Source organism: Lichenostomus cassidix, chromosome 4A (assembly GCF_008360975.1).
Source record: "Lichenostomus cassidix isolate B80296 chromosome 4A, HeHo_3.0, whole genome shotgun sequence".
Classification (NCBI taxonomy): domain Eukaryota; kingdom Metazoa; phylum Chordata; class Aves; order Passeriformes; family Meliphagidae; genus Lichenostomus; species Lichenostomus cassidix.
The window spans coordinates 1,473,155-1,497,868 of record NC_139485.1 but is presented as its reverse complement, the minus strand read 5'-3'; the positions used below and the strand labels follow the sequence as shown (position 1 = coordinate 1,497,868).

Below are 24,714 nucleotides of genomic sequence, written 5' to 3'. Positions count from 1 at the left end.
CCTGGGAGTTCTCCAGGCTGCCTGCTCACCAGCCAGCATGGCAGTGGCTCCAGCAGCACTGGGATCCAGCTGTTATCCAGCTGTTAGCCTGCAGAGCTCTTGGCTGCACGGCACATCCCTCCCAGGGCCCTGCGGATGGAAATTCCCAATTTATTTGGTGCATTAACACCCAAAATGTGGAGGTGGAAATGAAGGGAGAATCCAGCAATGTTTCTTCTCCTGCATCAGTCATTCCTTGAGGAATTTTGGCAGCATTGGAGCCCCAGGAATTCAGCTCCCTGCTTCCACAGCCCCTTCCCTTTTGGAAAACAGGATGGGTTGGGTTGGGGGAACCTTAAAATCCATCCAGGACCCTCCACCATCCCAGCCTGGCCTTGGACACTTCCACAGCTGCCTGGCCCAGAGCCCCCAGCTGGGAGCAACATCCCATAATTCTGCAGATCCATCCATGGGGTTTTTTGGTTATTGATAGGTTTTTATTGATTCCCACTCACACTGGATCACTCCCCTCTCTCCCACAGCTCCAAGATCTGTTGTTGACAGAGAGGTTTTGTATCCCCTGCATTCCCCCAAAGAGAAGGAAAGCACAAATTCCAGAACACTGCAATCCACAAGCTGTTTGCAGGCAAGAGAAGCTCCAATTAACACACCTTTGATCCAAATTTCCCCCAAATTAAATTGCAGCTTTATCGATTCTAGCCAGTGTTAATGCTAATAATCCAATTAAATGCAAGGCGAGTCTAATTAAGGTAAATGAACGATTTCACTGGCAGCATTAAGAACATTTAAAATTAGCAAGAAGGAAAAACGCCTGTGAAACACCCAGGGACTGAGTATACCCCAGTGCCAGGCCTGTTTGATTGCCTTAAAATACAGAAAATATCCATTTTTAAGGTGGAATATATTCCTCAGGGGTTGGGTGATGGGTCTGGAGTCTGTTCCTGGGGTTCAGAGAGAAGTTTTGTACCTGCAATTTCCCTTGAGCATTTTCCCAGCTCACTCAAGTTTGTCTGCACTCAAAAACTTTACCACCTCACCATCCATGATTAAAAAGAATGGCATAAAAGAGCATTTTCCATCAGCAGGTGGACTGTGGGTTCTTCACTCGGAAGCCATGAGAAAAAATCTCTTCACTGGACCCACAAAGGTTGGACTCAGCTCCTTCCAGAAGCTCTGGCTGCTCCTCAGAAAGTTTTGGAATTCAGTCTGGACAGCTGTGGCCAGGTGGGTGAGGGACAGAGCTCTCCAGGAGGAAGGAAACACTGAGAAGATACTTGGGTTTAATATAGAAAGAAAAATCTAAATAAAACCCCTCCAGAGTAGCACAGAGTACAGAAGACACTAAGATTTAATACAGTTCCATTGGTTATATTCCTTTTTTTTTCATTGTATTCCTTTTTTCCCGTTATATTACTTTTTCAGGTTGTTTTTAAGACCCTGCACCCCCCATTCCCCCCAAACCAGGGCGATCACCCAGTCTCTGTTCTGTACAGGGGAAGTGGCTCCACACTCACTTCATTAATTAGGATCCTTTAATTGACTTCACCTTTCCAAGTGTGAAGTTCTGAGTTAATTAATTACCCAATAAACAGAGCAGCCACTTCCTTTAAAAAGGCGAGGTGTTTATTTTTGTAGGGAATAAAAATACCTGTAATACAAGTGAGACTCCATGGGACAAACACAGAGAGAAAGGACACAATTCTCCTCTAGACAAGACTGGGTTCAAGCAGTGCAGGAACTGAACTGAGCCCCAGAGCCATAGTGGCACACTCCAAACTGGGGTTTTGTCACCCACAAATGTCCCTCAGCAGTGACACAGACACAGACAGCAACAGGGACACTGCCAGCCAGCACCACACACGGGGTTAGGGACATTCCTACAAGGATGGGGTTGGGGAGGACAAGGGAATGCAGCTGTAGGATGGGATCCAGTGCTGTTACTCCAGTAGTATCTGCTACATTAAATAGATGGGAACACAGGGAATTATGGAAAAAGAGAGATACAACAAGCCCTTGACCCTGCCCTGCTCCTGCAGCTCCCAGGAGGACACATTCAATTAATGTCATTAGCAAACCTGCCCTAATGAAGGGCCCACCTGGTCCCAAACAGAGGCTTGAACATCACCTGCTTCCTCAGCTAATTAATCAAGTGCTGGCTGATAATTAAAACATAAATAGTACATTCAGAGCAGGTTCTTCCCCCCAGGGAATGCCTGGATGTGCGTGAGGGATGGATGGAAAGCAGGAATAACTGGGCTAGGTCCCTATAAAAACCACCTCAGCACAGAGCAGACGGGATGGCAGGAAAACACATTTGGAATTCTCCTGGTCACTCCTGGATATCCAGCACTGCATTGTGCCAAGAAATTCCTGTGGGGACTGAGGCTGCCCAAGGCCAGGCTGGGCAGGAGCTGAAGAGCAGCAGTGCCTGCAACAGGAGCTCTTCCCTTTCCAGTGCTTTTCCTGGGGGTGCCTCAGCTTTGGGAGCACCTCTGAGGGTTCACTGCATCCAGAGCTGATGGGAACAACAGCCCCAGGGCTCCTCAACACCAGCATTCCCACCTGCAGATCCTGTGCAGCTCTGGGCACCTTCAGCTCCTGACAAATCCCACTCTCCAGAACCTGGAAGGTTCCTGAAGCTTCCCAGCTCCCTCCAAGCTCACCTCCTCCTCCATCCCTGTTAGGGTGGCTCTGTGGAGCAGAGCAGGTGGATTTTTATTCCAAGGAATTACCTTGGAAATGCAATCACTAAGCACAGACACACACCAGGAGTAAATCATACCTTAAAGCTTTCACAAACTGCTTTTCCTTACTCCTAAAGAGGCCTTGGAGAACTAAAACTATGGACAACCCAATCATTCCTTTTTCCCTGCAAACAGCACCAATTGGATTTTCTCTCCCACAGATGTCAACTGCAGAAGAAAACCCAATTTAAGAACCCACCAGAATGAAGTTCACATTAAAGACATTTCAAATGAAGCTCCACGAGTCCCTCTTGTGCTTCAAAGGAGTTTAAACACAGGATATGACAGGCCCACTGCAAGGCTACACCTGATTGTAGCACAGGAGACACTGGCAGCAGGCAGGGAGCCATGGAATGTCCTGGTAAAGCCATGGAATGTCCTGGAGAAGCAAGAGGAGCTCCACAGAAGGGAGTTTTACACAACCAGAGCCCATCTGCAGCAAACCAGATCCCTTCTCCCTCCCAGTTCTCCCAGTCACAGCAATCCAAATGGAAAGAAGTAGCACTGCTCCCTTGACAGCTCCAAATAAAACCAGGATTTGTGACCTCACAGAGCAGGGATTTGTGAATCTTAGGAATAAATAAGTTGCAGTAACTCAGCCCAGCACAGGGCTTGCAGCAGCAGATTCCCATGTAACAACTCCATTGCTCCCAGGAACAGAGCCTCCAATCCCTGCTGTCAGGACACTCCAGGAGCAGGGAACACAGCTTTTCTGGGAGCCTCTGGGAAGCACATCCCACCTGAGCTCAGGACACTGCAGTGCCCTCAACAGCTCCTCCTTGTTGCTCTCCAAACCCAAACAGCTTCTTGTTCCTTGGTTTTCAAACCAGGAGCTCGTGGAAAGAGAGGAAACCCTGGAATCTTTTCCAGCTCCTAAATTAATTACAGCACCAGCAGAAAGACTGGGAATGCATTGCAGCCTTTGCCTGGACACATGAAATGCAAGAGGTTGAAAAGACATTAACGTTGGGGTTTGGCTCTGGTTTGCCACCCATTGTTTTGTCACTGGAGTTAAAAGCAGCAAGGTTACTCCAAGCTTACACCACTTTCAGTGTCTGAGTAACCTGGTGCTGGCTACACACACCTGTAGTAACACTATAGTCTTGTTTTAGGAATAAGGAAAGATTATTACATCAGTTTTAGGAATAAGGAAAGATTCTTAAACTCCTCCAACGGCAATGCCAAAGGCAAGGCAACATATAAATATTGACAGAAACCTTCTGCAAGCTGGATTTATACAATAATTACCCATGGCAATTTTAAACCCTTCAGTAGTTAGTAAAAATCCTCTCCAGTTTTGTATCTCTAATGAAAATTAGAGAATATATTAAAGATATTAAAAGAACTGATGATCCATAGAATAATTGGTCCTAAAAAGTGCCTGTCTTGGCCTCATGTCCCATTATCTCTCAGAATTTGGGATGTTACCCACTACACCCTGGGAAGACAGGGCTGATCCAGCAGTTACACCTGGGTCAGTGTTCAAGTGATCAGAAAATTCGTTTTTAATCACTCACCCCTTTGGCTCCCACTCCTTCATAACAACTCTGTTTAAGTCTGACAAATCCTCCATATTAAAAAACTTCTCCTCTGCCATTCCAGGCAGTGGAGAAACTCAATCCTCTCTTTTCCCTTGGGTCTTCTGATGTGCTTTGTGAAATAGATATTTTCTTACCCAAAATGAGTCCCTCAGGGGAGTATTTAGTTGGGTTTTGGACATTGGACCTACCCAGTGATTTCATCATGGGTTAGAAGCACATGAGCACAGCTATTGCATTTTCTGGTGTTATAATGGAATGTTTCCACTTTTACAGGAGATTGGGAAGACTCAAATATTTTCAGTTGGCTTCCAAACTCTATAAAAGAGAGAAACTGATTTGAAAACTTACCGGCAGCACCTAATTAAAACAACAGATTAAGAAGAGAGCAGAGAAGCATCCTGAATAAAGCTGCACATGGGGATATTCTGTGCAATTCAGCACAGAACAAGGACAGTGGCACAGCTTTGCTGGGAGTGGTTTGCAATATCCACACCATGATCTCAGAAGTTAGCTTGAAAAGCAGCAGCCAGGCTGAGCTCCCTGAGCTTATCAGGAACACTGGCTGCTCCCAGGGCTGGAGAGCAAATTCCTAGGTTCAAGCAACAGCCACAATCTGATTTTTTTTGCCTGAATAATAACCCAAGTGGAACATTTTTGTTATTGACCTTTCAAAGGAAGATATTGACCCAAATTGCACAGGCTGGAAAATGACTCTGACTAAAACCAGCTCTCTTATGACTCTCTTACAGGGAACTCGAGGGGAATTTTTCCCAGGGATACACCTGGAGCTGCTCCTTAGGGCTGTGCCAGATCCAGAGTACTGGGAATGCTGCTCTCCTGGATTCTGGAATACTTCAGATGTGTAAGTTCAGCCTCTACTGGAGCTCCTGTTGTGCTTATAGGAAATCCTACATAAAACCCTTGTTCAATTCCTTCCCTATTGATTCACTGCTGTTAAGCTCAAGTGCTGCCACTGATTCTCTGATTGCAGGAAACCTTTAGGCCTCAACTGTTGATAATCCCAGAGCTCAGTCTGGCACAGGTTGGTCCACTCAGTACCTCGTGACTCAGCAGGAGGTTGAGTCCTTTTCATTATTCCTTATTCCTTTTCATCCTGACCCTTTTCCCATCCCCAGCCTCCACACTGGTTGATTTTAGTTTTAGATTGCTTGATTTTTTAATTTTGGTTTATCTCTGTGTGCTGTAACCATTTAATAAGTAACAGTGAACCTTGCCAATGAATTTGGTCACAGTTTTTTATATGAAATCTGTTTTTGCTGATGCCTCTCCCAAGGATTGTTTGGGTGACCTTTAAACACTCATTTGGGACACCCAATCCCTGGGGAGAGGAGTCCTTGCTTCTGCTTTGTTTCTTACACAGTTCATTGCCATGAGAGATACTGTTCATGAGACAGACAAACATCTCTAAAGTCCCAGGAATTTGAACATTCCCTTGAATCACTCAGCAAGTGATTTAATCATTTTAAGCTCCATTTCAGTTACAGAACATAACCCATCTGTAACTGCTGTCTCATCAATGATTCCAGCTTAGAAAAGTTATTCTCTTGCTTCAGTTTAACCAAGATCATAAAATAAGAGTAAAATTCCACCTAAATTTTCTCCTGTCTTTCCTCATTTCTAATCCTCCCTCTTATCACAAATCCACGTGTTACAGGCTGGCTCTGTGGCTTGCTGCACTCCCATCAATCAAGGAGGTCCACAAAAGCTTATTCCTCAAGAGATCAGCTTGGAAAGAAGCTACTGAACTCAGGGGATCAGCAAAAACCCTGGAGAAGCTGCAGCAGGTGAAAACCTCCTCAAAAACACTGACTACAGAGAGGACCCAACACTACACTCCAAACTCCAACAGCAAACACAGCAATGGCCTGGCTGGACATCAACACAGTCTCAGAAAAGGCACAGGGGTTTGGTTTTGTGTAACAAATATGCATAGGAGACAAAACATGGATCAGTTCTGCTACAAGGCAAGGGTCCATGCAGAGATTCGTTCACAGCTAAGGAAGGTTGGGGTTTTTTTATCATTTGAAGATGGACTGGAATTTTTTCTCGTTTTAAGATGACTTTGGACCACCACTGAGAACAGAGGGATTTGCATCCATCCTCCTGCAGTTAAAAACACTGCCCAACTCCTCATGGAATTGGCCAAGATTTCTTCCAGCCTCAACCACCAGTGCTGGCAGGCAGCCATGAACCTCAGGAATACCAGTGTTCCCACTGAAAGCCAAGTTTACAGGAATGCCAGGCAGCCTCCTGGGCAGCTCTGCATCATGTGAGCTGCAGGGAGATGTGTGCCCTGCACAGCCCTACTCACACTCAGCTGGAAATGGGGGCTGCACCAGCTCCCACCAGAGCTTCAGCCAGCGACTCCCAGAGCTCATCCCTGGTGCTGAGCCTTGCCATCCTCCATGGAGGCTCCGAGCAGATCCCGGGGCTGGGCTGGGCTCTCCTTGTGCTTCTGGTGGCCCAGGGAGGGACCATTGCTCAGCACAGGAGCTGCTCCCTCTCCACAGTCCTGGGGAGGCCTTGGGCCTTTGGCAGCAGCAGCTCCTGCCTTAGGTGAGGAGCAGCCTTCGCTGGGCAAGGGGCCGTCGAGGAAAGGAAGTTTCTGCACAAACAGAAAGGCAGAAAGACAAATCATTAGTACCCAGATGGCAGAGATGGACAAAACTCAGCTGTGCCAGGGCCTCCTCTCCAGCTCTGCATTGCAGCACTGAAGTACCTGGACACAGATCCTCCCATGTCTGACATGAACGTCAGAAATACCTGGACACAGATCCTCCCATCAGATCCTCCCATGTCTGACACAAATATCGGTGTTTAATTAATAAAGCTGAAGATTTCAGCATTCACATTAACCTGGCAAAGGACACTGATAATTTCTCACTGGTGTATTTTAGATACTGTATTTTAGTTTGTTTGGGGTTTTTAACACTCACTGCAAGCAGAGCTTTGTTCACTGAACCCCTCACTTTCACCAGCTCATTGAACAACTTTCCAGTGTCAATTCTAATCCCAGTTACACTTCCCAAACCCAGCAGGTGGTGTGAAACCCTTTGTGCCTCACGTTTTCCAGCTCAGATGCATTGTCCTCCAGTGTCACCTTCTGGCTCATGCAGCTCAGCAGCTGGTCCAGCACACACTGCTTTGGGTGCATCCCCTTGTCAAAGCGGTTGTACATCCCACACCAGAACCTCAGAACAGGCAAAAAATGGGAATTAGGGCTCAGCTGGACATTACTGCCAACAAACTCGATGCTGGTTAGTATTTTCAATACACTGAGATTAGGAGTTGGTTTTAAAAACTGCCACAGCCATGGATTATAAAATTTAGTAGCAATGTGCAAATTTCCTTCAAGTTATCCTTGCCTATGCCTATCCTGGCAGTAGATAATTAGAATAGGATGAAAATACACTTTTTAAAATAGCAGATTTTACTGGAAGTGTGGGCAGCTCATCTTCCAGCCCTTGGTTTGTCCAACCTCACAACTTTTATTTGCACACACAGCACTTAAATACACATTTTCATTCCTCCTCTCTCTCAGCAGGGCCCAGGAGTGAGGCAGAAACAAAGCAAAACTCCCCAGATCTGTTGTAACACCCTGGGCAATGAAACAGACCTGGTAACCAGAACCTGCTCTGGGAAAAACACCCTGAACTGGGCACCAAAATTCCTGCTTGGAAGACTTCCTTAATATACATTAAAAAGGAGGAAAAGAGGAACTTTTGGAAACACTTAAATGTGACAGAGCAAGCAGTCAGGGGGTGTGTGGTTCTGTCTGAAGTTCTGCTTTTCCTTGCCTTTCCCCACCCTCTTTCTCAACACCAAAATAAAAATATTATTTTAAATTAAAGCATCTGAATTTATTTAACCTTTGCACTGCTCCTCTTAGTTTATGGCTGAGGAATGCAGGGGAAAGGTAAAATAAACCAAGCTAATCAGGGCAAATTTATTTGATTAAACTTGAGTTGTCAATCTACATTACAGTGAAAGAAATGTCCCCTTCCTTCCCCTTCTTAACTGAGCAACTTACTGGAAACTGAAAGGTAGAGTGTTTGGTTGAAGCTCTTTGTAAGCTGTAAATCCTCTGTACAAAGGATTTCTCAACTCCTGCTTCCTCTGTAAGAGGAAAGGCCACAGAGAATGGGTCTTCTCAAAGATTCTGTCGAGTACAAAGAACATCTGATCACTAAAAAAAAGCAGCAAGTGCATTAATAACTGCAGCTGTTTGGAGCAGAATTAGATTAAGGGAGCTAAGAATTATTTTCATGCTGGATCTGATTGATGTCATACACACAAGATACATCACTGAGGAATTAAAATGTGTTAAACTGGATACTATCCTGTCCAGAAAGGATTTCTCCAAGTTATTACTGTGATCCAAACTACAACAGCTTCTTTTGTGATATAATTAATCCATTCTTTTCTCACATTTTAGAACATAACCATCTCTCAAGACAATGTTACCCTAATCTCCAATTCCATAAAACAAGCTGCCCTTTTTCTGACAGTCCAGGTGATTTGTGGCCTGGTGGCTCTCCAAAGCCCCAGCTCACCTGAGCTCCTCCCTCTCCTTGTGGCAGGTGCCCAGGAAGTTGCCAAACTGGCAGGAATAGACGTGGTCGTGGATTTCCAGCAGGAAGCGCTCATTGAACTCGAAGGAGCAGGGGAACTGCTGCATCAGCTGCCAGACACACTCCACAAACTGGGTGAACACAGGGGACACCTCTTTGGGGTCCCCATCCAGATGGCCACACCTAGAGAGATGCAAAAACCAGGCTTAAATCCTCTGGCACCCAACACAAAATGTCCCCTCACCATTAAACAGGTGGAAGTTTTCTTCCAGGTCAAGTTTATGCTTTGAATTTGGGAAAAGTCCTGAAAAATCAGTAGCTGAGATCTTCTAGGAGATGACTGCAGGAGAATTAACAGGTCTTGTTGGAGCATTGTGGATGGAAAAGGCTGCCCAGGGTGGGGACAGCCCTGGAAGTGTTCAACAAATGTGTGGATGTGGCACTTGGGGACATGGGTTGGTGGTGGTGCTGGCTGATGGTTGAACCTCATGATCATGGAAATCAACCTTAATGATCCTGTGATTCCAAGCACTCCTCAAATAATACAATTTTGCAGGTAGGAAAACAGCCAGAATTCAAACAATGATTTTGTAAAGTAATTAAAAACGCAGTGATGAAATAACAGCCTTAGCAGGCACTGACTTTATGTCACCAACACCAGCATTTTACAAATGTTCTCCTTTTCATTTCAATTTCTCATGGGAGCCCCTAAACCTGAAAACAGTTTTGGTTTCACAGTCACTCCCCCAAGGAATGTGCTCCTCTCACCTGTGTGAGAACTTGTGGCCCATTGCAATCCACTCCTTTTCTATCAGGACCTGCAGGTTCAAAACAGGGATTAAGGAAAGAGCATTACTTTGGTTAAAAAAGCAAAATGAAGCCTTTGATGTTAAAGCTTAAAAAGCTGACAACCTGCTGACCCTATTGCTTTAAATATATCCCCAGAAATCAACGGAAACAGGAATTGTGATTTATAGATTACACAGTTACCTAGGCAATGGCACTGCTGCAATCAGAACTCACTTCAAAAGTATCATTTGGAGGGAGTTTCTATGTTGTTAAAATCATAATATATAAATATATTGAGCTCAAAAAATTAACAGCTTAATATTACACTATGCTATTTAATTTGGAAAAGAGTGTTGTGATATTCAGTAACTGGAATTTAACATATGTTTAACACACAGCTAGGAATATATAAGAAGCACAGCTGTGTATTGAGGAGCTCAGGATGAAATCAGAATAACTATGTGGCAGTTTTGCTTTTAAACAGATCCCTATAATTGTAGAAAATAAGAGGAAGCAGTGTTTTCCTTACAGATGTCTCACAAGGAACCACATGACTGATGCTGCAGCCATCATTACTTTGCTGGATCATAATAAATATTATATCATTATATCATTATATCATCATCCAGATTAAGAGAAGGAAGGCAGAAACTCACAACAGTTCTTAGAAAACTTAATTTACATTGCTTTTTGAATGCTTCCATTTCTTGCACTCCTAAACAATGAATTCACTCAGGGATAACCTCTGTCAGGGGACTTGTGCCTACAAACCACTGTGTCAGAGGACAGACAAGGATGTGTCTGTGTGTCACTGCTCCTGTTCCCAAGGAAAATCCTGGCTCTCAGTTCATGCAGAATTGTCCAGAGACAAAGCCTGGGCAGATGTTTCATGTGCTGATGGAATTTGAACTGTTAAGAGGCTGCAGTATAATCCAGAAACAAAACAGTGACAATAAAACTAGGATGGAATGCAAGGAAACAGTCCTGGCACTGGAAGGCAAAATCTGCATTGTTCTGATTTCAGGGATTCTTACAAGGAACTCTCCTGAGAAAGAGCAGCTCTGCAGGTATTTAACAAGAGATGACAGGAAAGAAACATCACAGACTGCCCTCAATTCATGCAGGGACAGCTGCAAATTGAGAAAAAGCCTGCACTAGAAGAAAACAGCCAAATTAATGTGAAATGGCTTAAAAAAGGTGTGAAATTATGCAGATTTGACTGATGGACAAGTTACACACTGCCCTGTTCACAACTGAGTTCACCCAATTTCCAGTCCCAGCTGGTAAGAGACCCCTGTGACAAACTTCCCCACTTTTTGGTGGATTGCTGCCAGAGCTGCATCCTCTCCTCACTCATCCCTTCCTGAAATCTCTCATTAGTGGCTCCCATGCAGACATTACAGGAAACAAGGATTTGGGAATTGTCAATCAGCTGTGCTGCTGTGCTGCTCAGAGCAATTACAGCTCATTACAGAATCAAAGCTGCTTTATGTAGGTCACCTACTGCTTGTCCCAAGCAATGGCCTAAGCCACTTGGTGAGGGCCTGTTGACACTGAAATTGCAGCTAGTCCTTACCATGAAGCCTTTGAAGGTCCTGTAGAAAGGGTCCAGGAGGAGCCCAGCCAGGGAGCAGACCTGGGCTGTGCGGTCCCAGCCGTCAGAGCAGTGCACCAGCACGCTGGCCTTCTCCTCCCTCACAGCCTGCCAGCGACACACAGTGCTCAGTTAAACGCTGTCCCTTCACCTGCATTCACCTAAATCCCCAGGGGAATGTTTGTTATCTCTCCTGTGACCCGTGGAAATGCACCATTCCATCAAGAGAAGCCCCAACCAGAACAAAGTGCTGCAGCAGGCTGGTAAGGAACAGCCCCTGGGATCTCAAATCCTTCTGGAAGGCCAAGGATTCCCAGGCTCTTCCTTTGAGGAAAAGATCTGGTGGATGAGTAAATAATAATAGTTGGACACCCAGGGATTAGGAACTTCAAGATAAATTAGAAGAGTTGATCTCAGCTTCCCCCCATCCCATCACCTTTTGCACCTTAAGGCAGAAGAGAAACAGAAGAGTTTCTTGTTTGTGACATGGGGAAATGGTGAGAGAAAACCAGTATTTACTGCTCACTACTCTCACCACGTATTTCCTACACACCCTTTACTACTCCTCAGTGACTCCCCTCCTCCTGCCTGACCTGCAAAGCCACAGAAATGAGGACTGTGTTGAATAACCCAAATTACCATGTAATTTGGTAACATCACACAAAACCAGGGCAAACCCAACTGCTCAAAACAATCCCTCAATTAAAGCAGAGCAGGTGAATAAATAACGAGCACAGGGTTATGAGCTGTTTGCACTGCTATACAGAAAGGTTTATAAAGGTCATTCATTCACACTTTGTGATTTTATGTGTTTCAAATGAGTTCTAATAAGCCCAGTGACAATACAGGACACAGGACAACACCCCAACCCCTCCACTTTGCATGACCAATTTATGTTCTCCAACATTTCTGGAGAGCTGAGACCAACCTGGATAGCACCTTCCCTCCAGAACCACCTTCCCAGCCTTGCAGCAGTCCCTAACACAGCAGGAGGCATTTCTGAACTCCCCTGCAGCTGGAGAGCAGCTTTACCTTGGCCAGGAAGACTCCTGCATCCATCACAGCCTTGATGTGCCGCAGCCAGCCCGAGTTCTCCAGCCCCGTGAGGAAATCGCTCATGGAGGGAGACTTCATCTCACACACTGGGAACAGACACAGAGCAGTGAGCTGACACCCCAGAACAGCATCCCTGCCACCTCCTCATTAGCTCTCCTAAAACTTTAAGTGCTTGCAGCAATATCATGTCCAATGGACATAAAATACTGGTTGCATAGTTAAAATTCGTAACTAAAAAATTGCTGGTTGTGGGAGAACTCAAGGCTCTGGAAATCTCCTCCTGCTCTTTGTTTAAAGGGTAACTCATTATTTATTCAGCTGTGTTTTTTCCAGCAGTGAGCTGTTACTTCACTCTCAATCACCATCACATCTACAACCACTCACTCACTTCGCAGAGATGTGAAGTTATTTCTCTCTCTAATTTAGAGACAGAAATAACAAGTCTAACCTTGAAGGCAACTCAGCTGCTCTAATGAAACGCAGCACAGAAAATACTGAGAGTAATAAAGTTCAGAAACAGCCCATAAGCCCCAGTGAATGAGATTTTATCACTGCTGGAGAAGAACATGGGAGCAAACAAGTATTTATTCTGCCTCTTCTTCCACCACAAAATAAATCTGCCAGGAAAAGGCCATTTGAGGACTCAAGAGTTGTGAACAGCCCCATTTTTGTCCAAGGTCACCATGGATCCTGCAGGGCCACCTGGGAGCATCAATTACTCAACTGTTTTGAAGCAAGATGAGCACTATGGTGGTTACTAAAATATGAAACTCCTATTTTGGATGCCAGCATTTGAATTGCATCATAGAAAACAAAGCACAGGCACCAAGCAGAAGGATTTGCAGCATCTCCTCTGCCCCATTCCACAAGGAATGGCAGCAGAAGGATGGCAGCAGTGCTGGAAAGCAGGGAGCAGAGTGTGCTGGTTTGATCCAAGCTCTGCCAGCACCTTTATGGAACTTCTCCAAAGTTCTGTCAGTGAAACTCTGGGTCTGATTCGCCTCTTGATCCCCAATGCTCAGGTGTTTCTTTTGCCTTGCTCTGCATTTTAATAATTTATGTATTAAAACAGGAATGCATTCTAAAGGAGTTTAGTTAAAAGAAATCACAAATAAATGAAAAGTTAGAACAATGTATGTATGAGATTCAAGTCTTTGGAAGATCATGCTAAAATTGTATTTCAACAGAAATACTGTTAAACCCTGAAATAGTCTATAGCAAACCCTAAAAAGTATTTCTTGAACAATCTCTGTTGATTTTCTTTCAGTAAGTTGTGATGCAACTGTGAGACTGTCTTAGCTTCTAATACTACATTAGAAAATGTAGTATTTCTTTAGCCTTTTTCTTTTAATCCGGCACATTAATTAAGGAGTATTTTTCATATTAGTTGCTATTTTTGACCCACTATAAAACCAAGCACAAGAACAAATAAAGTGTCAAGCAGGAAAGCATTTTAACAGCATTAATACTTCCAGCCACTTCAATGCAGCAAACAAATCAAGATGCTGGCTTTGCTTCCATCAGAACACACTTGTGCCTGGAACATTTGGATATTCAGCTGAAGGTTCTGTCCAGAAGGGGTAAGAAAGATAAACCCCTCACAGGGCTGTACCCACCTTCCAGCAGTTTCTGCAGGCTGCTCCTCATCACGTGGATGTTCTCTATGCCAATGAATTTAAAACGAATGTTTTCATAATTATCTTCATTCTCATAGCCCTTCCCAGCAGCTCTGTTGGCCATGGCATTCAACTGGCAAATTCAAGGGAACAAGAGAGAAAAGAAAGAGAAAATCACCCCAAAATTCAGAGAGGCTGTTTCACAAGTCTTTCTTGAATTTTTTTAATCTCCCAGAATATGGACTGGACAAAGCTGTTGCTCAGCTGTTCTTCCCCACCTCCCAGACAGTTCTTTCAGCTGTTTCATTAAAATTACTCCAGTTCATTAGTCAGAGGCTCATTAAGACCCTACTTTGGGTAGTATCAACCCCCAATTTCTGCTGTCAGAGACCTTAAGCCTGCCCTAACTGGGAAATTCCCTAAGGAAATTCAGAGAGAAGCACACGAAAGCAAAACCAGGAAAGGCATTTTTAACAGGGACATACATACATGGTGGTATAGAAATAGTAAGAGAATTCCCAAGCTTTTCACAGACATACATGCACAGAGGAAATAAAGCCACCTGAGGGAAACATAGAAATATTCAAGTTGAGCAGAAAGAATACAGCAACTGCAGAAAAGAAGTAGAAAAGAAGCCAGTTGCTCTAACCATCCCCCAAACCAGTTCAAGAGCTACCAGGACATCTTTGGTGGGGACAGAAAACAGAGCAGCTCAACCCCCCCTTATCAGTTTGGGAGATCTGCCTCTATGGAGAGAAGAGAAGAGTCAGATATGGTACAGACACCTTTAGAACTGTTAAATAACCCCAGTGCTTCAGCTCTGCCAGAGTGTGACAGGTTGGGCTAGAAGAAGTGTCACCAATTATAAATTCTCCCCTTGTCACCAAATGCTTTAGCACAAAATTGCCACCAGTGATGGATTTCAGTGGCACAGCTTTGACACTGGAAGAACCCAAAGAACATGCAGTGCCTGCTCTAAATGCACATATCATTACAGAATAGGTGATCTCTAGGATATGCCACTCCAAAAGCCAAGATACACACTGGAACAAGATGTGAAACATTCTCTAATTTCCCAAAAAGACTTTTTCTTTCTTACCCTTGCCATAGTTTAACTAAATCTGTAGTTTCTATAAAATAACTGCAAGATCTGAACAGCGAAACAGATTCTCAGAAAGCTCCATTTTTAAATAATCACAGCACTTTCAAAACTTTGCATTTCAATAATTGTGTGCTATGAAAACCCTTGTGTTTTCATTGGCTTCTATCAACATTCTTAATCCATATGTTTACAAGAGAATCATTGGAATTGATTTCTAAACTCAGTTTCTCAAGATGACAGTTATTAGAGATCTCATTTTGCAAATATTTCCTCAATATCATCTTAAATAAACCCCTCAGCTCTCAAGTTCTAGCCCCAAATAGTAGCTACAAACCAGAAAAGCTGAGTTGTATTAAACTTCATCATGAGAACATCATGAGTGTTATTTTTAAAAGGCAAAAAAAAAAAAAAAAAAAGGGAGGGATTGCTTTTCCCAGCCCCACTTCCTCCCAGGTCTGCCAGTAAAAGCACTTCAGCCTCATGGCACTGAATCCTGAGGCTTCTCTCCAACTTCACATATTTAGGACTCTGCAGGAAAATGCTTCACTGTCCCAGCCAGGTTCACAACTGCCAGTTCCACCAGGTCACCCTGAACACAAACCTCAACCCAGGATCCTCCAGGAGGGCCAGATCCTCAGGAGCACTTCACATGTCAGTTTTGTACCCCAAACCAGGAGTCTGATCCCGCATTCCTGACACAGCACAGACCCAGCACTGGCAGAACTGTGTCAGAATGAACTGGAAACAGCACTACTAACTCAGACCCGAGCTTTAAAAGCATCCCCAACCCCATGGAGGTACCTTTGGCCTTGTGTCTACAACATACATGAAGGGGCTGCCGGGGTTGGCTTCTCGGATGGCCTGGAGCATCTGCTCGTCCTCCAGGCAGCGCGCGCTGAACCCGGCCAGGGGCTGACTGCAGCGGCACAGGGCAGCCTGCAACACACACACAGAGTCACCTCTGCTCCACAGCCACGGCAACAGACCCTAAACAGCTCGGAGGGACACTGGGAGTTGTCCTGGCTTCTCCTGCTGAAAAGCTGCTGCTTAGGTGGATGCACAGAAATGCTGCTGGCATTTGGCAAAGTGAGAAGTTTGGGCAGCTGGAAGTGGTGAGGATGAGAAGGCTGAAGCTGTGCTCTGCCTGATGGTCACTACCCCAGTTGTTAGCAGTTTGTAAGATCCCAGAAGGGTTTGGATGGGAAGGGACCTTCAAAATACCCCATCCCCTGCCATGGGCAGGGACACATTCCACTGTCCCAGGTGGCTCCAACCTAGCCTTGGACACTTCAGGGATCCAGGGGCAGCCACAGCTTCTCTGGGCACCCTGTGCCAGGGCTGCCCACCCTCACAGCCAGGAATTCCTTCCCAATATCCCATCTCTCCCTGCCCTCTGGCAGTTAAAACCATTCCCCCTTACCCTGTCACTGTGCCATATAAATATCCTCCTCCCTCCTTTCCATAAGCCTCCTGAAGGTACTGGAAGGCAGCAATTCCTCATGTTTTCCATTTGGTTTCTATTACCAAACCATTCTTTTGAGTTTTTCTTATCAGTTGTTGCTGTTGCACACTCAGAGCAGCACTGGGTATATTTTAAGGAAATTTCATTAGTTTCCAGCACAACTCCAGGCAGTGCCCAGGTCAAGGCACGCTTCCTCAGGAAAACAACAATTTGGCTGTGACAGAATTTTCCTAACATCAGCAGCTGAAACACTGCTGAGGCAGCAAAGTTACAAATTTACATTCTGGTCTTCAGTGGAAAAAAAAATGAAACCTTCACTTATTCTGAGCTAGGGGGGATTTATTTCAGGGTGGTTCCTCCTCTTCAATACTAAGAAAATCCAGCCAAGTCAACATATAACTTGATAAAACATTATTCAATATAGCTAAGCAGGAGATTAAAAAACCCCACATCAGAGGGAATTGCCGAAAGCTGATTAAGAAAAAATTCCCAACAGGAAGCTTGGAAAGTTTCTGCTTTTTGCACAGCTCTGGATGCATTCCAAGTGTTTGCCTTTAGGTCATTCTGCAACTCAGAAGGAAAGCCCTTAAAAAAAGCACAGTTGTGAAAAGCCTCAAATCTAATAATTATCTTATTCTTTCCTTTCACTAGAAGGGAACTGGACAGAAAGGGAAGCCTTTCCTCCCCCCCAAGGCAGCAGGCAGTGAAGCACTAACATTGTTTTCCTTGTATAAGTAAGAAAGCACCGGAATCCTCCCTCGGCTCCTGAACCTTGAACTTCCCATCACCACTGCCCTGGTAGCAGCTCGAGGCACCACGATTTCAGGAGGGTATGTGCTGCAAACCTAAAGGGGAAGAGAGAAAAAAATCCACATATTGCTACTGAGCACTTCGAAATTCATAAAAAATTCATCTTTAGCTTATTAGGTTACAAGGTATTCAAGAAAACTATGCAGGAAAAACAACTTTACTGAACCTAAAAACTACACTGAACAATGCAGATTAAAAGAAGTTCTTAAAATCATAAAATCCAGAAATTTTACGCAAGTTTCTAATTTAGATTCACAGAATGGTTTGGGTTGGAAGGGACTTTAAAGCTCATCTCATCCCACCCCTGCCATGGCAGGGACACCTTCCACTATCCCAGGCTGCTCCAAGCCCTGTCCAACCTGGCCTTGGACACTTCCAGGGATCCAGGGGCAGCCACAGCTTCTCTGGGCAACCTGTGCCAGGGCCTGCCCACCCTCATTCCTTCTCACAAAAAGAGAAATTAAGAACAATTCTATTTTAAAAGTTCTCTCTAAATCTTATGCAACTTGAAAGGCATTTCCAGCTCTCAGGTGGTACTCTCAGAGAGCAGCTTTATCCTTCCTCCTCAAATAAGCACAGTCCTTTCAGCATGGACTTCAGAGATAAGCTGCTCTCCAAATCTGGCTTTACATCAGGCTTGACAATTCTAAAACACAGGCTGGAAACCCTGAGGACATTCTAAAGCACTGGCACTTGAGAGTTCCACTCCAGCAAGCAAAGCCTCGGAGTGATTAATGGTTTGAGATGGCCATGTTCAGGTGCCCTGATCAGCTACTGGAAACAGCACCTCTCACATCAGATCCCAATTCAGGTCTCCGCAGACACAGGCAGGAAAAATCAGCAGTCACCAAGCCTTGTATTTCTTCAACCCAAACTAAAGTAGAAAAAAGCTACAGGGGGAAGGGAGTGGAGAGCCAGGGCAAGGGATTCAGGATTATGAATATGTTGGTGTCTTCCTTGGAGTTGCTTGATTTGGTTTTTCAACAGCCAGGTCTGACTGTACACAGCCTCAGAGGGAACAAGAAGGGAAATACTGTGGAACAGGATTTTGAACAAGCTTGCTGACAAATGCTTTTGGTTTATGTTTTTTAGATCCAGCTTGGCCTTTCAGGGAATATAAAAACAGCAGCAGCCAGTTCAGACTGAAATGACAGAGAGCCCTCACACAGCAAGATCCAACTGAGAAAGCAAAGAAAGGTCTGTTTCCCACTGCTGCTTTTGCCTTCCTTCCTTCCTTAGTCCCTCTCCACTCTGCCTCATTCCCCACTGATCCAAACTGCTGCCATTTCCTTCTCTCCTCCACATCTGTCACCAGCCGGGTGGGACAGGCTTTGGAAATACCAAAAGCAGCTAAGGGTACTTGAGGCTTAGCAATTTGCCGAACAGATGGTTTGACATTTCTGCAGAAAAACAAGGCTCTGGTCCCTTGCCAGGGGGATCAAAGCACAACAAGGTGACTCTGCAGCTCTCCTGGAGCATCATTATCTGCAACTCCACATCAAGATGATGTGCTTTGACTAAAACCAAGTGAGCTCCTTCCTCCCCCGAGGCAGCAGCAGGGCTGTCATTAATAACAAGGAGATACTGCATGAAGTGGCTCCTTTGGGCAGGAATTACCTCATAGTCCTTGTTAATATCTGTTATTTCCCAGTAATCATTGGGAATTCCCATGCGCTGGTAATCCAGTTTCAAATCAATCAATTTCCATCCAACTTCTCGGTTTTCTTTGGACATTTTGGGATTGTAAGAGAAAGCATAAAGTTCTTCGGGTTTCACTGGGAAGGAGAAAGAAAAAAATTAACAAGTTAGAGATGAAAAGACATCCAGAGAGTCCAAAACTTCTAGAAATCAATAACTGAATGTTACAGAGGAGTATTTGAGGTATTTAAAACTTCTTAACCTCATATTTATAGGGTTTTGGTTGGGGTAGTACCAAATGCTGACAATTCATCTTGAAATCCTCAGGAATTTCCAGTACACAGTTCCCACATGCAGGGAGATACACTAATTGTAACAAAGTGTTTTAGCCCAAGTTGGAAGAAGTAATTTTTCCTGAACAAATGATTTCCTCCTAAATTCACTGCAGTAAGCACAAGAGATGACATTTATACCACAACCATTAACCCACACATGAAAACATGGACTAAAAGATCTGTTTTCTGTGGACAGTTCATACAACAGCTCCTGCACACCTGTAAGGTCATTGCTCAACAACAAATTCTGAGCCTGGAAAACTTGAGGGATGTCTGGAATATTCCTGTCAGCCCAACACAGGCCTCAGGCTGGCTCTGATAAATACCCATTTACCATCCCAATCTCCTTCTCTCTCCTCACAAAATGCAAATCCATCCAATAACTCATCCAGCCGATTCCCTAGGCAGCTCCAGAGACAGAGGGAAACCTGTCAGAGGCTGATAAAGCAGCTGGTTACTGGGCAGGTAATCCAGAGCTGTCTATCCCACATATGCACATCATCAATAACGATGTGCTCTGCCAAAAATCCATGAAGGGAGCACACACAGAGACATCTTAAAACAAAAAAATCACTGTTAAAATCCAGAAGCAGAAGAAAAGAAAGAGCTACAGCATTTACACAGTTAAGTAGAGAACAAAGAAGCTGGTGTGAGCCCCTGCAGTGACACCTCCCACGCTTTAGGTACTACCTAAACCTGTAATTTTCAAACCTCAAAGAGCAGTGACAGCTTTTGAATGTAACACCACAAACCTGCCAGCTACAGCATCAGTGCGAGAACTTCAGAACTAAGGAAACTCCAAAGAGCACAAGGGGGATGCTGGGAATAGACACAAGCCTTAATAGCAATTTAAAATACCCAAACTCAGCAAAGCCCATTTCTCCTACAGGATTTCCAGCCCAGTCCTGTGTGAAGGCCAGCAAGGAGCTGCCTGCTGCCACTAACTCCCCTCCCTCAGCCTGGTGACACCATCCCAAACTGCAGTTACAAATGGCATCCCTGTAATAACACAACTGCAAATACTGGTTCTAGCACCCCAAAAGCAGAGGCTGCCACAGGCAGGAGCCAGGTAGGAACTCAGTGGAATGCTGTCCTGCAAGAAGAGCCTGAAGATTCATCCATGCTGGAATAAAAAGCTGGAGCTATAAGAGACCACAGGCTTTTGAGGATGTTTGGCTCACACTCTAAGAGTGACTCCCAGTCAGGGCAAGGTGAAGCAAAGGCTTCCACAACTGAATGAACACTGCAGAGCAACCTAAATAGGCTACTGGAAACAGAGCAAAGATGCCATTTTGTGGGATTCCAGAATTCTGGGAATGCCTGGATCAGCTGGAAAGAGCAGAATTGTACACAGTCAACAACTGGGTGACAGAAGTGACTGACAGTGGCTAGGTTTGAGATTTGACACCCAGGCAAATGAAATTTGAACAGCTTCCCAAAAGTTCCTCATGGGAGACCACCTCATTCCCATTGCCAGAGTCACAGAATGTTTTGGGTTGGAAGAGCTCATCCAGTGGCTGCCCTGCCATGGGCAGGGACACCTTCCACTAGCCCAGGTTGCTCCAAGCCCCATCCAACCTGGCCTTAGACATTTGCAGGGATCCAGGGGCAGCCACAGCTTCTCTGGGCACTCTGTGCCAGGGTCCCACCACCCTCCCAGGGAAGCATTTCTTCCCAATACCACACCTACCCCTGCCCTCTGGCAGTGGGAAGCCATTCCCTGTGTCCTATCACTCCTGGCTCCTGTACACAGTCTCTCTCCACCTTTCTTGTCAGCTCCCAAGATTGTGTATAGTTGGGAAACAAACGTCCTGCCCCACAGAGCTCAGCCTCCTGAGCCCTCCCATTACCTCTGGCAGTGGCAGCTGCTTCTGATCCCACATTCTCCTTCCCAATCCCAACCATGGGGCAGCACAGCTTTCCCAGGACTCAGCTTAGGGCATTCCAAACATTCCCAGAAAAGATTCCCAGCCCCACTACCTGGCTGGGAGAGCTTGAGCAGGGAGGTGAACACATCGTGGCAGTCCCTCTCCTGCCCAATCACAAAGTGAGCCACGTGGAAGTTCTTGCAGTGGATGAGCAGGGGGTACCCAGCTGTGGTCAGGGGCAGCTTCTCCACACTGGAGATGTGGTGATGGAGAATCTGCAAAACAGGAAATAAGTATCATTTATCACTGATAGCTGGGAGCAGTACAAGCAGATATGGAATGTTTGTAATACAATCAGCTATATATGCTTCCTGCAGCTAAGGAGCAGCAGAAAATGAGCTTATTGGTGATATTTATCAAACATAACAAACTGCACCCAAAACCCAGGGAACTAAAGCAGGACTGAGAAAACATAGATATACATAAATTACTTTCAAAGACAGATGTGCAGCTCAGTTTACCTGGTGCACTTTGCTTTCCTTCCACCCACATATGAAATATATCCTGTCACTCCCATTTTACCTTAGAATTAATAGGCTCATTTCAGTGCTAAATCTGCACTTCCAAAAGCTGCGAATTCACATTTAGTGGTTTTGTATATTGGGTCTGAGATAGGAAATTACCCAAGTTTTTACATTCCTTGAACTGACACTAATTCCATGAGTGAACTCTATAAACTCACATTACCATTGTCCTCATTTCCTTCCGAACCAGATGTCTCTGTGAAGCATTTTATACCAAAATGGTATAAAGATCACTACAGCTTCGGAATTCCCAAACCTGTTTATTCTGGAAGTGAGAGCATTAACTTCCAGGACAAGGGGAAATAGCTTCCCACTGCCAGTGGGCAGGTATAGATGGGATATTGGGAAGGAATTGTTCCCTGTGAGGTGGTGAGGCCCCGGCACAGGGTGCCCAGAGAAGCTGTGGCTGCCCCTGGATCCCTGGCAGTGTCCAAGGCCAGGCTGGACAGGGCTTAGAGCAACCTGGGACAGTGGAAGGTGTCCCTGCCGTGGCACGGCTGGAATGGGATGATCTTTAAGGTCCCTCCCAACCCAAACCATTCTGTGATCCAAAGTAACTTTTCCAGGGGAGTTTCCACCACAGCATACCCATGTTTCCTTCCTGACTTCAGCAGAGGCATCCACGTAGATCAGGTGGGTAGCTGTCAGGTACAAGGTCCCGGTCGCTGCCTTCCTGTTAGCATAGCGATCCAGCAGCTTCACATTTTCAACCTGCAACAAAGAAACAGGATGAAAACCCTGCAGAAACACGGAATCACTGAGGTTGGAAAAGCCCTCCAGGATGACTGAGTCCAACCTGTGCCCCATCCCCACCTTGTCACCCAGCCCATGTCCAGGTGTTCCTTGGAAACGTGCAGGGATGGGGACTCCAAACCTCCCTTCCAAGGCAGCTCCTTTCAAGGCCTGACCACCCTTTCCAGGAAGAAATTCCTCCAAATCCAATTTTGACGGAAGAACTACCTAACCACCTGTTGAACTGCATTCATTCAACTTCTGATATACAACTCATAGAGCAAGACAGAAAAATACAAGAATTTAAGTCTCCCCTGCAACACCAACCCAGCTTTACAGTATAAACTCAAATTATTTCTCCATGAATTAAAGCCATAAAGGTCAAGCAAACAGGCAAGGTTCACCACCAGCAAATCCTAACAGGATTACTGGATTTGCAGCCAAGATGATTCCTGTTTGTTACGGCGCAAGGCTGCAGAAATAACAAGACAAAGAACAGCAAAGGAAAGACTTGTCTGTGCTCAGGGCGATCAACATGTTGCTCTGGAAGGAACAGTCCTTTCCAGTCTGACTTCCCACTGCTCATTCCCTGTTAGTAGCTACTTCTTGTAACTCACTTCCTGACCTCCAAGTGCATTTCAGAAACCACACCAAGCTAATTAATAAAAAACAGCTTTAAAAAACATCAGTGCAGACATAATAAAATATGTCACAACATCGGATTGATTTTTCTCTTGGTCTATTTGCTGCCTAATGAAAGCAGATGGAAATTTTCTTTTGCCATCGAGCAGAAATAATGGGAAAAAATAATTGGATGAACGATGAAAGCAAATGTTTTAGCAGTAAACGATAGATTAGTTGTGGGTACTGAATGTGTGAGCTTCCTTATGTTGGTCTGAAGTCGATAATGGAAAATCTCAGCAAATAAACAGGAGAGCAGGAGAGCAGAGGCCTGGGCTGTCCTCTTAGCAGGTCATGTTTATAGCAGATATAACTATAAAATATAACATTGCCCTTTTCAGGGCACTGTAGACATGCAGGAGCAGCAATGTGCCTCAGGGCAGGGGGTAAGGAGCATCCCCAAACTAATGTCCTGGAGAATTAAACAAAACACAGCAACCTTCACTGCAGCTGAAATAAAATTAAACAGACAAACGCTGCCTGAACAAATGTGATTCCTTTTAGCACAGCATTCCCAGAGCTCCTGTTTGACTTCATTCAATGGAGAAAAAAAAAAAAAGAAAAAGGCACATTTTGCTTCACTCATTAGGACTGAGGGGAACCTCCGCGCTCTGACAGAAGGCAAACATTCCGGACTCATCCCCGAAGCAGCTCGGGAGCAGCGCGCCACCCAAACCCCCTCCCCGCACGGCACACCGACACCGCGGACCGCGGCCGGGAGCGCCCAGCCCAGTCCGGAGGGCGCGAGGGACGTTCCCCGGTGGGGCAGCGAAGGCAGGCGGCGCGGGGAGCCCGGCGGGGTTACCTTGGGGGTGCTGATGTGCTCCATGGCCGCCCGGCCCCGCCGTGAGGGGCTGCCCTGCCGCCATGAGGGGCCGCGCCACAGCCCCGCCCCGCCCCGCCCGCCTCGCGAGAGCCGCGCCACAGCCACCGCCGCCATCTTGGCTGAGGGCAGCGCTGAGGGCAGCGCCCGCCGGGGTGTGCCCTGAGCCCGGGGATGGGCATGGAGCCGGGGGTGGGCATGGAGCCCCGGGGTGTGCCCTGAGCCTGGGGATGGGCAGGGAGCCCCGGGGTGTGCCCGGAGCCCTCGGGGTGTGCTTGGAGTCTGGGGTTGTTCCCGGAGCCTGGGGATGGGCACGGAGCCCCGGGGGTGTGCCTGGAGCCCCGGGATGTGTCCGGACCCCTCGGGGTGTGCCCGGAGCTCCCGCGACGTGTCCGGAGCTCCGGAGTGTGCTTGGAGTCCCGGGATGTGCCCTGAGCCCCCAGGATGTGCCCTGAGCCCCCAGGATGTGCATGGAGCCCCGGGGTTTGTCCTGAGCCCCCGGGGTGTGCCCGGAGAGCACTGGGAGCCTCCTCATCCTCCGCAGGATGGAGCTTCATCCTCCCCTCCATGCTCCTCCGCTCCACCCTGCTGTGCTCCCACTACCTCCCCGCGTCTTTTTCCCTCCCAGCACCGGCGTTCACGAAGCTCTCCGGCAATATTTTTGGGGAAAAAAAGCCTTTTCCCTCAAAGTGTGTGGCGCCATCTCGATGGGCAGCAGGCTGACAACATCCCCCCCTGAGAAAGGGG

General features: G+C 46.0%; 1 protein-coding gene across 1 annotated transcript; it reads right to left on the bottom strand.

The window, feature by feature from the left end:
- Window positions 1-1,605: 1,605 nt before the first annotated feature.
- LOC146437254 (phosphatidylinositol-3,5-bisphosphate 3-phosphatase MTMR8) lies at window positions 1,606-24,062 on the bottom strand. Its single transcript, XM_085060006.1, has 14 exons — window positions 23,950-24,062; window positions 22,320-22,442; window positions 21,260-21,422; window positions 18,924-19,081; window positions 17,213-17,341; window positions 15,836-15,970; window positions 13,933-14,065; window positions 12,293-12,402; window positions 11,243-11,368; window positions 9,646-9,695; window positions 8,860-9,060; window positions 8,337-8,465; window positions 7,371-7,497; window positions 1,606-6,911 (listed from the first exon to the last, which is right to left on the bottom strand). The coding sequence occupies exons 1-14, from the start codon at window positions 23,971-23,973 to the stop codon at window positions 6,681-6,683; spliced, it is 1,839 nt and encodes a 612-aa protein (XP_084916132.1). The 5' UTR covers window positions 23,974-24,062; the 3' UTR covers window positions 1,606-6,680.
- Window positions 24,063-24,714: the final 652 nt, after the last annotated feature.